General features: G+C 57.3%; 1 protein-coding gene across 1 annotated transcript; it reads right to left on the minus strand.

Moving 5' to 3' along the window:
- Nucleotides 1-621: 621 nt before the first annotated feature.
- LOC137314482 (WW domain-binding protein 1-like) lies at nt 622-10,305 on the minus strand. Its single transcript, XM_067979809.1, has 4 exons — nt 10,107-10,305; nt 7,805-7,907; nt 7,355-7,516; nt 622-3,176 (listed from the first exon to the last, which is right to left on the minus strand). The coding sequence occupies exons 1-4, from the start codon at nt 10,236-10,238 to the stop codon at nt 2,464-2,466; spliced, it is 1,110 nt and encodes a 369-aa protein (XP_067835910.1). The 5' UTR covers nt 10,239-10,305; the 3' UTR covers nt 622-2,463.
- Nucleotides 10,306-11,740: the final 1,435 nt, after the last annotated feature.

An 11,740-nucleotide genomic window follows, 5' to 3' on the forward strand; every position in this document is an offset into this window, starting at 1 on the left:
CATCACCGGCATCTCCACATGATGTAAAAGATCCCATTGCACTAGTTCAAAGAACAGGAGAGTTCTTCCCAGTGCCCAATATTTATCCCTCAACCAATATCACTAAAACAGATGATCTGGTCATTATCACATTGCTGTTTGTGCGGCCTTGCTGGGTTCAAATTTGCTGCCGCGTTTCCTACATTACAACAGTGTCTGCACTTCATTGGCTGTAAAGCACTTTGGGACGTCCTGAGATCATGAAAAGTACTTTATAAACACAAGTCTGTCTTTTTCTGGGACCCGGGCAAGACTGCAGTTATTGCCCATCCCTCGTTGCCCTGAGGGGCGATCACAAACAGGGCATCAGAGAAATGAGGATAGAGAGAGGGAAACCAGCTGGAAGCTCTGGGAATTCTTAATCTTCAGCGGAGTGATGGGCGACGAGAGAGAGAGAGAGATGGAGAGCTAGGTGGATAGAGCCGAATCAATAGCAACTTTCAAAGGAGAATTGGATAAATACTTGAGAGAAATTTGCAGGGCTCTGGGGAAAGGGCGGGAGGAGTGGGACTAATTGGATCGCTCCTTCAAAGAGACGGCACAGGCACGATGGGCTGAATGGCCTCCTTCTGAGCTGTATCATTCTAAGGAACGGAATTTTATTTTCTCTTTTACACCTAAAGAACCAAAGCACACACCCGATTCAGATACAAAGACAGGCAGCCCTTCTCATTAGTGTTCCTTTTCTTCCTGCTACAAACCCTGACTTTACAGCTGGGCAGGTAAAACGGAAGTGAATTATTCGCACAGGATGGTGTTAACTGGAGCAGTAACATTCTCATCCTCCTCTCCACCAGAATTCATTGGTGCTGAATTATATTGAAGCCCGAGGTTTTGGGGGGGGGCAGAAAGAGAGATCTCCAAGTCCTGGGGGGTGGGGTCCTCTGCCCCTGAACAAATTCTGAGCACCTGATTAGAGGGGGGGTCTGTAGTGCCCGAGCCCCTGGGGTGGGGGTGAGAAGTCTCCCTCGAGCCCCGGGAGGTGGTTTCTGCTTCCGAGCCCACGGGTAGGGTGCGGGGTCTCTGCCCCCGAGCCCCTGGGTGGGGGTGGGGGGGGTCTTCCCCCCCCCCCCCGCCGAGCCCACCGCCGGGCTCCTTGGACCTGAGCAGAGAAGCCTGTTGCCCAATCCGCGGAGAGTCATCTCACTCCAGCAGTCCCAGTACATTCAGTCATTAACAGCTCTTTTCTTCAGCATCTCCAACAAGCCTCAGACGTCCCTGTTCAATAATCACTGACTTCATGATCTGAGTTTCCAGACTGTATGGAGATTAATCCAACAAGGATGAAAGGTTTTACCCTCTTCTCCCACCAACACACACACAACGTAAACTCTGCTGAATAACACAAGTTCCCCACAGTTAAATCTCGGACACTGTCAGAGTGCTGGCCAAGAGCAGCCAGCCCGAGGAACAATCTGGGTCACAGCAGCAGGAAAGGTGAGAGAGGTCAGCGTAAGCCCACGTTAACAGTGCTGTGTGAACGTGGGACTGGGCATTCAATCACACGCAGCAAGGGGAGGGTCAGCTCCTGGCAGCAAGACAACTTCAGGGTTCATACCCCAAACACAGGCGGGCGATTGGGGGAGCGGGCCCCTCACTGGCGGGCGATTGGGGGAGCGGGCCCCTCACTGGCGGGCGATTGGGGGAGTGGGCCCCTCACTGGCGGGCGATTGGGGGAGCGGGCCCCTCACAGGCGGGCGATTGGGGGAGCGGGCCCCTCACAGGCGGGCGATTGGGGGAGCGGGCCCCTCACAGGCGGGCGATTGGGGGAGTGGGCCCCTCACTGGCGGGCGATTGGGGGAGTGGGCCCCTCACAGGCGGGCGATTGGGGGAGTGGGCCCCTCACTGGCGGGCGATTGGGGGAGTGGGCCCCTCACAGGCGGGCGACTGGGGGAGCGGGCCCCTCACAGGCGGGCGACTGGGGGAGTGGGCCCCTCACTGGCGGGCGATTGGGGGAGAGGGCCCCTTACTGGCGGGCGATTGGGGGAGCGGGCCCCTCACTGGCGGGCGATTGGGGGAGCGGGCCCCTCACTGGCGGGCGATTGGGGGAGCGGGCCCCTCACTGGCGGGCGATTGGGGGAGCGGGCCCCTCACTGGCGGGCGATTGGGGGAGCGGGCCCCTCACTGGCGGGCGATTGGGGGAGCGGGCCCCTCACAGGCGGGCGACTGGGGGAGCGGGTGGGGTCTTCAGCCAGCATTTGACCATTACCGTTGGGGAAATGGTGTCGAGCATTCGCGATCGCTGTGGGTTATAAGCAGTTCCAATATGGAGTAATATTCCCAGTCCTCCTGCACCACGATCTCGACCTATCCCGTCCCCGATGGAGGGCAGTGAGAGGTTTCGCGACGACCCCCCTCACACCCAGGGACCCGGTTCTGCTCCTTTAAACATGTCGCCGGCTTTCCGTATTCTTCCGCTCGTCCTCACACAGGAAACATCGGAGCCGGGGTCTCCATGGCAACCCGCCGGGGGCAGAGACTGGCAGGATCGGCAGGCTGGGGAAGGGGTTCCCGCAGCCTTCCTGCACAGCCCGCACTGTCGTGGAGGAAGTGGCCGCTCTCCTCACCGCAGTCCTCCTCGCTGTCGTCTCCGTCAACCTGGCAGCGGCAGACCTCGATCCCCGAGTCCCCGGTGAGACGCCGGTGTCGGGAGTGCGGCTCCTCGCCCTCCTCCTCCTCCTCCTCCTCCTCGCCGCCGCCCTCCTCCTCCTCCTCCTCCTCCTCCTCTTCCTCGACCTCCTCCCACTGCTGGCAGGACCCCTCAAAGAGGTCCACGTCGGAGGAGAAGACAGCGTGCCGGGACACGGTGGTGGGGGCGGCGGCGACATCTTTGGCCACGCTCCCCGAGAGGGCGTTGCTCTCAGAGCCGGAGAGACTCGCACCTCCAGACTGTGGGGGTCCTGGGTCGCCATCGCTGGGGGTCGCGGGGTCACTAGTGTCGGTGACTTGTGCAGAGTAGGAGGTGCCGCTGGGAGAGATGGACCCACAGGAGCAGCTGGTGCAGTGATCGGAGCTGGGCGATGGGCTCAGTTCACCACCGATCGCCTGGCGCTGGAGAGAGCTGTAGGGCGGGGGAGGGGTGCTGGGATGGGCAGTCACCTCCTCATACGCAGGAAGCTTGAAGGAAGCCAGGAGTCCTGAGGAGAGATTCAAAACTGTGTGAGATGGGCACCGTTTAAGCATTAAATACAGTTCTTAACTTAATCAGTGATAGCCCTTAAATTAATCAATGATCACCAAATAATACAGCACAGGAGGAGGCCATTCAGCCCATCGTGCCTGTGCCGGCTCTTTGAAAGGACGATCCAATTAGTCCCACAGCCCTGTAAATTTTTTCCCTTCAAGTATTTATCCAATTCCCTTTTGAAAGTTATTATTGAATCTGCTTCCACCGCCCTTTCAGGCAGTGCATTCCAGATCAGAACAACTCACTGAGTAAAAAAATGTTTCCCCATCTCCCCTCTGGTTCTTTTACCAATCACCTTAAATCTGTGTCCTCTGGTTACCGACCCTTTCGCCACTGGAAACAGGTTCTCCTTATTTACTCTATCAAAACTGTTCATGATTTTGAACACCTCTATCAAATCTCCCCTTAACCTTCTCTGTTCCAAGGAGAACAATCCCAGCTTCTCCAGTCTCTCCACATAACTGAAGTCCCTCATCCCTGGTACCGTTAGAGAATATGTGGAAGAGATTTACTCTAAGGCCATGACATCCTTCCTAAAGTGTGGTGCCCAGAATTGAACAATACTCCAGCTGGGGCTTAACCAGTGTTTTATAAAGATTTACTATAATTTCCCTGCTTTTGTACTCTATGCCTCTATTAATAAAGCCCAGGATCCCATATGCTTTTTAACTTCTCAACTTCGCCTGCCATCTTCAATGATTTGTGTATGTACACCCCCAGGTCTCTCTCTTCCTGCTCTCCCTTTAAATTTGTACCATTTAGTTTATATTTGATCCATCTCAGCCTCCTCCCGATATCCCCACCATCACGGAAGCCAGTCTTCAGCCAATTCGATTCACTCCACGTGATATCAAGAAACGGCTGAGTGCACTGGATACAGCAAAGGCTATGGGCCCTGACAACATCCCAGCTGTAGTGCTGAAGACTTGTGCTCCAGAACTAGCTGCGCCTCCAGCCAAACTGTTCCAGTACAGCTACAACACTAGCATCTACCCGACAATGTGGAAAATTGCCCAGGTATGTCCTGTCCACAAAAAGCAGGACAAATCCAATCCGGCCAATTACCGCCCCATCAGTCTACTCTCAATCATCAGCAAAGTGATGGAAGGTGTCGTCGACAGTGCTATCAAGCGGCACTTACTCACCAATAACCTGCTCACCGATGCTCAGTTTGGGTTCCGCCAGGACCACTCGTCTCCAGACCTGATTACAGCCTTGGTCCAAACATGGACAAAAGAGCTGAATTCCAGAGGTGAGGTGAGAGTGACTGCCCTTGACATCAAAGCAGCATTTGACCGAGTGTGGCACCAAGGAGCCCTAGTAAAATTGAAGTCAATGGGAATCAGGGGGAAAACTCTCCAGTGGCTGGAGTCATACCTAGCACAAAGGAAGATGGTAGTGGTTGTTGGAGGCCAATCATCTCAGCCCCAGGGCATTGCTGCAGGAGTTCCTCAGGGCAGTGTCCTAGGCCCAACCATCTTCAGCTGCTTCATCAATGACCTTCCCTCCATCATAAGGTCAGAAATGGAGATGTTCGCTGATGATTGCACAGTGTTCAGTTCCATTCGCAACCCCTCAGATAATGAAGCAGTCCGAGCCCGCATGCAGCAAGACCTGGACAACATCCAAGCTTGGGCTCATAAGTGGCAAGTAACATTCGCGCCAGATAAGTGCCAGGCAATGACCATCTCCAACAAGAGAGAGTCTAACCACCTCCCCTTGACATTCAACGGCATTACCATCACCGAATCCCCCACCATCAACATCCTGGGGGTCACCATTGACCAGAAACTTAACTGGACCAGCCATATAAATACTGTGGCTACGAGAGCAGGTCAGAGGCTGGGTATTCTGCGGCGAGTGACTCACCTCCTGACTCCCCAAAGCCTTTCCACCGTCTACAAGGCACAAGTCAGGAGTGTGATGGAATACTCTCCACTTGCCTGGATGAGTGCAGCTCCAACAACACTCAAGAAGCTCGACACCATCCAAGATAAAGCAGCCCGCTTGATTGGCACCCCATCCACCACCCTAAACATTCACTCCCTTCACCACCGGCGCACTGTGGCTGCAGTGTGTACCATTCACAGGATGCACTGCAGCAACTCGCCAAGGCTTCTTCGACAGCACCTCCCAAACCCGCAACCTCTACCACCTAGAAGGACAAGAGCAGCAGGCGCATGGGAACAACACCACCTGCACGTTCCCCTCCAAGTCACACACCATCCCGACTTGGAAATATATCGCCGTTCCTTCATTGTCGCTGGGTCAAAATCCTGGAACTCCCTTCCTAACAGCACTGTGGGAGAACCGTCACCACACGGACTGCAGCGGTTCAAGAAGGCGGCTCACCACCACCTTCTCGAGGGCAATTAGGGATGGGCAATAAATGCCGACCTCGCCAGCGACACCCACATCCCGTGAACGAATAAAAAAAAATATATTGCCTCTCCTCATTCTTCCTACCAAAATACATCACTTCACACTTCTCTGTGTTAAATTTCATCCCGCACGTGTCTGCCCATTTCACCAGTCTGTGTCCTCCTGAAGCCTGTTACAATCCTCCACATTGTTTACTACATTTGAGTTTCGTGTCTTCCGCAAATTTTGAAATTATTCCCTGTACACCAAGTCCATATCAATATTTTCTTCATTATCGGGGTGTCGCTGGCAAGACCAGCATTTATTGCCCATCCCTGGTCGCCCTGAAGGTGATGAAGAGCCGCCTTCTTGAAGTGCTGTAGCAGTTTGATACAACTGACTCTCTTGCTAGACCACTTCAGAGCGCGGTAAAGAGTCAACCGCCTCGATGTGGGTCCAGTCACATGTAGGCCCAGACCGGGTAAGGACGGCAGGTTTCCTTCCCTAAAGGACATTAGTGAACCAGATGGGTTTTAATGACAATCCGACAGCTTCACGATCACTTTAACTGACACTAAATTTTTATTTCCAGAATTGAATTCAAATTCTCAAACTACCCTGCTGTACATACACAAGTCTTTGAAGGTGGCAGGACAAGTTGAGAAGGCTGTTAAAAAAGCAAATGGGATCCTGGACTTTATAAATAGAGGCAGAGAGTAAACAAGCAAGGAAGTTATCTTAAACCTTTTCAAACAACTGGTTAGGCTCCAGCTGGAGTATTGTGTTCAATTAAAGGGGGGTCGGGGGGCGAGCACTCCCCGCGATCGAGGGGGGTCGGGGGGCGAGCACTCCCCGCGATCGAGGGGGGTCGGGGGGCGAGCAATCCCCGCGATCGAGGGGGGTCGGGGGGCGAGCACTCCCCGCGATCGAGGGGGGTCGGGGGGCGAGCACTCCCCGCGATCGAGGGGGGTCGGGGGGCGAGCACTCCCCGCGATCGAGGGGGGTCGGGGGGCGAGCACTCCCCGCGATCGAGGGGGGTCGGGGGGCGAGCACTCCCCGCGATCGAGGGGGGTCGGGGGGCGAGCACTCCCCGCGATCGAGGGGGGTCGGGGGGCGAGCACTCCCCGCGATCGAGGGGGGTCGGGGGGCGAGCACTCCCCGCGATCGAGGGGGGTCGGGGGGCGAGCACTCCCCGCGATCGAGGGGGGTCGGGGGGCGAGCACTCCCCGCGATCGAGGGGGGTCGGGGGGCGAGCACTCCCCGCGATCGAGGGGGGTCGGGGGGCGAGCACTCCCCGCGATCGAGGGGGGTCGGGGGGCAAGCACTCCCCGCGATCGAGGGGGGTCGGGGGGGCGAGCACTCCCCGCGATCGAGGGGGGTCGAGGGGCGAGCACTCCCCACGATCGAGGGGGATCGGGGGGCGAGCACTCCCCGCGATCGAGGGGGGTCGGGGGGCGAGCACTCCCCGCGATCGAGGGGGGTCGGGGGGCGAGCACTCCCCGCGATCGAGGGGGGTCGGGGGGCGAGCACTCCCCGCGATCGAGGGGGGTCGGGGGGCGAGCACTCCCCGCGATCGAGGGGCGAGGGGGGTCGGAGGGCGAGCACTCCCCGCGATCGAGGGGCGAGGGGGGTCGGAGGGCGAGCACTCCCCGCGATCGAGGGGCGAGGGGGGTCGGAGGGCGAGCACTCACTGTGATCGAGGGGCGAGGGGGGTCGGAGGGCGAGCACTCACTGTGATCGAGGGGGGGTCGGAGGGAGAGCACTCACCGCGATCGAGGGGTGAGGGGGGGTAATTGCAGGCCCCATGGTAGGCGATGAGGTTAATCTCCCGCTGCCGTTGTTGCTGCTGAATGCGGAGCTTGGCCCGGCGATGGCGATACACACAACAGCAGCTGAAGAGGAGGAGAATAGTCCAGAGGAGCCAGAACCCTGCGAGGGGAGAAGGCAGAATGTGAGTCAGCAGATGGAAACCATCCTCCCCTCCCCCCTCCCCCCGCGGCCGTGTCTCCCCCCCCCCCCCGCACCGCGGTACTCTGATGAAACCCGAGCCTGAAGTACTGGTTACGTCAGTCACTGGTATATTGGCAGCAATTCGAGGCCATTAATTGAGTGGGTGGGTTTGAGTTCCCCTCATCTCTCACACGAAGGCCGCCGCCCAGCCACAGGTCCCTCCCTCCCTCCCTCCTCCCCCGCTCCCCCTCCCCCCCCATTACTTACACCACAGCTCGTAATAGTAGGTGCAGCAGCCCGTCTCACCGCAGCAGTGACCCGTCTCACACCAGTACCGCTGGTTATTGATCCCAGGACACAACTCCCTGGCCTGTAATCAGAGAGAGAGAGAGAGAGAGAGAGCGGTCACTGGCTGAACCACCCCGGTCCCTTAACACTGGCCCGGGGGGGGGGGACACACACAACAGGGAGTGACCGACAGAACAGAGCCCGAGTACACTGGGTCCAGACCCCCACTCTCCCGGGTGCTGCTGCTCATCTCCAAGTCTGAAGGTCTTTGGTTCAATCCCACTCCAGAGCCTTGAGATCAGAATCCAGGCTGACATTCCCGGGGGCGGGGCCGAAGGGGGGGCGCCCGCGGGGGCGGGGCCGAGGGGGGGCGCCCGCGGGGGCGGGGCCGAGGGGGGGCGCCCGCGGGGGCGGGGCCGAGGGGGGGCGCCCGTGGGGGCGGGGCCGAGGGGGGGGCGCCCGCGGGGGCGGGGCCGAGGGGGGGCGGGGCCGAGGGGGGGCGCCCGCGGGGCCGAGGGGGGGCGCCCGCGGGGGCGGGGCCGAGGGGGGGCGCCCGCGGGGGCGGGGCCGAGGGGGGGCGCCCGCGGGGGCGGGGCCGAGGGGGGGCGCCCGCGGGGGCGGGGCCGAGGGGGGGCGCCCGCGGGGGCGGGGCCGAGGGGGGCGCCCGCGGGGGCGGGGCCGAGGGGGGGCGCCCGCGGGGGGCGGGGCCGAGGGGGGGGGGGCGCACTGTCGGATTTCAGATGAATCGTTAAACCCAGGCCCCGTCTGCCCCCTCAGGTGGATGTAAAAGATCCCATGGCCATTATTTCGAAGAAGAGCAGGGGAGTTCTCCCCAGTGTCCCGGCCAATATTTATCCCTCAACCAACATCAATAAAACAGATTATCTGGTCATACCTCTCATTGCTGGTTGTGGGATCTTGCTGTGCACAAATTGGCTGCTGCGTTTCCCACATTATAACAGAGACTGCACTTCAAAAGTACTTCATTGGCTGTAAAGCGTTTTGGGACGTCCTGAGGCCGTGAAAGGTGCTATGTAAATGCAAGTCTGTCTTTTTCTAGATCAGGTACAGGCTCTCTGATTGATTCCTACTTCCAGCGCCGAGGGATGGTGAGGCTCATTGAACCCCCGAAAGACTTGCTAAATCTCAGCTAACTTCAAACGTGACACCTTTTATAGGAACATCGGAACAGGAGGAGGCCATTCAGCCCCTCGAGCCTGTACCGCCATTCAATGAGATCATGGCTGATCTGTGACCTTAGCCCCATGTCCCTTAACTTGGTTAACAAAAATCTACCAATCTCTGATTTAAAGCTAACTGAGCTGGCATCAGCTGCCATTTGCGGAAGAGTTCTGAACTTCTACCACCCTTTCCGTGTAGAAGTGTTTCCTAACTTCATTCCTGAAAGTCCTGGCTCTAATTTTTAGGCTATGCCCCTAGTCCTAGACTCCCCATCCAGCAGAAACAGTTTCTCTCTATCTACCCTGTCAGTTCCCCTTAATATCTAGAAAACTTCAATCAAATCACCCCTTAATCTTCTAAATTCCGGGGAATACAGCCCTAGTGTGTGTAATCCTTTTGGTCTGTGTGGCTCAGTTTCCACATGATTTTTGAACCTTTCGATGAATTCTCCCTCCCCATCGCTGATTCAACAAATCCCGGCTTCGAGAGACTCCAGACCCTGCTCCGCAGAGCACCGACATCTAAACCCGTGAGTGACCCTTTCCTTGGTAAGAGATTCACTTAAAGCAAGGATGTTGGTGTATGGTTAAATGTTGTACAACATTAATTCACAGTTGTCTCTTTCCTCCCCCCCCCCACCCTGCTTAAAGCGAGAATGCTGGTTCCTGACTAAATGTTGTACAACATTAATTTAGTCCCATTCTTAAAGCAACAATGCTGATTTATTATTAAATGTTGTACATTTAGTCCCATTCTTAAAGCGAGGATGCAGATTTATTAAATGTTGTACAACATTAATTTAGTCCCATTCTTAAAGCGAGGATGCTGATTTGTCATTAAATGTTGTACAACATTTAATCCCATTCTTAAAGCGAGGATGCTGATTTGTAATTAAATGTTGTACAACATTTAATCCCATTGTTAAAGCGAAGATGCTGATTATTATTAAATGTTGTACAACATTAATTTAGTCCCATTGTTAAAGCGAGGATGCTGATTTGTAATTAAATGTTGTACAACATTAATTCACAGCGGCCCCTCATTAAATGTTGTTCAACACTAAATGGGCCGGGCCCGCACCCCGCTTCCCCCGCCTTACCTGCTGGGAGTGCGGAGCTGCCCGGGGGCCCGAGGACCTGTTGGCCGTCGTCAGGTTGTGATTTGGGAGGAGGCCCGGGCCCCGCTGGGACTCTGCCCGCGGCCCGACTGAGCGAGTCCAGCCGGCGTCCATCGCCTCACCGTCTCCAGCCGGAGCCGCCGGCCGCCATTGTGGGCAGAGCGGGGCGAGGGGCGGGGCGGGGCCGGGCACCGCCCACAGGCGGTGAGTGACGGGCCCTCGGGCCACTCACACAGCCGCCTCCCGGCGACCGGACAGAACGACCCAATAGCGTGCGGAATCGCTTGTGATTGACAGGGACACTGGCCAATCAATCCGGAGGATAACTGGCCAATCGCTATGGTCTATTTTTTTTTGATTGATGTTATGAATAGCCAATAGAAAAAAGGACAGGTTTGATTGTCAGCGGAATCAGCCAATAATTAACAAAGGACGTCCGAGAACTCCGCCCCTTTTCAGTCTAAGGTCCTATTGGCAGAAGGAGGAAGAACTCGGGTTTTTATTGGTCAGAGCCCTGACAACAGCGGTCGATGAGGTAATGCCTCTGAGCAGATCGGGGGTCCTCATTGGGCAAGTGGGCAGGACCGCCCGGCGCTGCCCGGCAACCCTCAGGACCGCCCGGTAACACCGGCTCCACCGGTACAACCCTGAGGACCGCCCGGTAACACCGGCTCCACCGGTACAACCCTGAGGACCGCCCGGTAACACCGGCTCCACCGGTACAACCCTGAGGACCGCCCGGTAACACCGGCTCCACCGGTACAACCCTGAGGACCGCCCGGTAACACCGGCTCCACCGGTACAACCCTGAGGACCGCCCGGTAACACCGGCTCCACCCCGGTACAACCCTCAGGACCGCCCGGTAACACCGGCTCCACCGGTACAACCCTGAGGACCGCCCGGTAACACCGGCTCCACTGGTACAACCCTGAGGACCGCCCGGTAACACCGGCTCCACCCCGGTACAACCCTGAGGACCGCCCGGTAACACCGGCTCCACCCCGGTACAACCCTCAGGACCGCCCGGTAACACCGGCTCCACCGGTACAACCCTGAGGACCGCCCGGTAACACCGGCTCCACCGGTACAACCCTGAGGACCGCCCGGTAACACCGGCTCCACCGGTACAACCCTGAGGACCGCCCGGTAACACCGGCTCCACCGGTACAACCCTGAGGACCGCCCGGTAACACCGGCTCCACCCCGGTACAACCCTCAGGACCGCCCGGTAACACCGGCTCCACCGGTACAACCCTGAGGACCGCCCGGTAACACCGGCTCCACTGGTACAACCCTGAGGACCGCCCGGTAACACCGGCTCCACCGGTACAACCCTCAGTACAGCCCCCGGCAATAGAAATATAGAAACATAGAAAATAGAAGCAGGAGGAGGCCATTCGGCCCTTCGAGCCTGCTCCGTCATTCAATATGATCATTGCTGATCCTCTAACTCAATGCCATATTCCCGCTCTCTCCCCATACACCTTGATGCCTTTTGTGTCTAGAAATCTATCCAGCTCCTTCTTAAATATATTCAGTGACTTGGCCTCCATAGTCTTCTGTGGTAGAGAATTCCACAGGTTCACCACCCTCTGAGTGAAGAAATTTCTCCTCA

Source organism: Heptranchias perlo, unplaced genomic scaffold (assembly GCF_035084215.1).
Source record: "Heptranchias perlo isolate sHepPer1 unplaced genomic scaffold, sHepPer1.hap1 HAP1_SCAFFOLD_512, whole genome shotgun sequence".
Classification (NCBI taxonomy): domain Eukaryota; kingdom Metazoa; phylum Chordata; class Chondrichthyes; order Hexanchiformes; family Hexanchidae; genus Heptranchias; species Heptranchias perlo.

Excerpts from the sequence above, each read along its gene's own strand:
- LOC137314482 (XM_067979809.1), bottom strand. The coding sequence starts at position 10,238 with ATGGACGCCGGCTGGACTCGCTCAGTCGGGCCGCGGGCAGAGTCCCAG. Across the intron at positions 7,908-10,106 it reads CAGCTCCGCACTCCCAGCAG|GCCAGGGAGTTGTGTCCTGG; the intron begins GTAAGGCGGGGG and ends CTCTGATTACAG. Across the intron at positions 7,517-7,804 it reads CTACTATTACGAGCTGTGGT|GGTTCTGGCTCCTCTGGACT; the intron begins GTAAGTAATGGG and ends CTCCCCTCGCAG.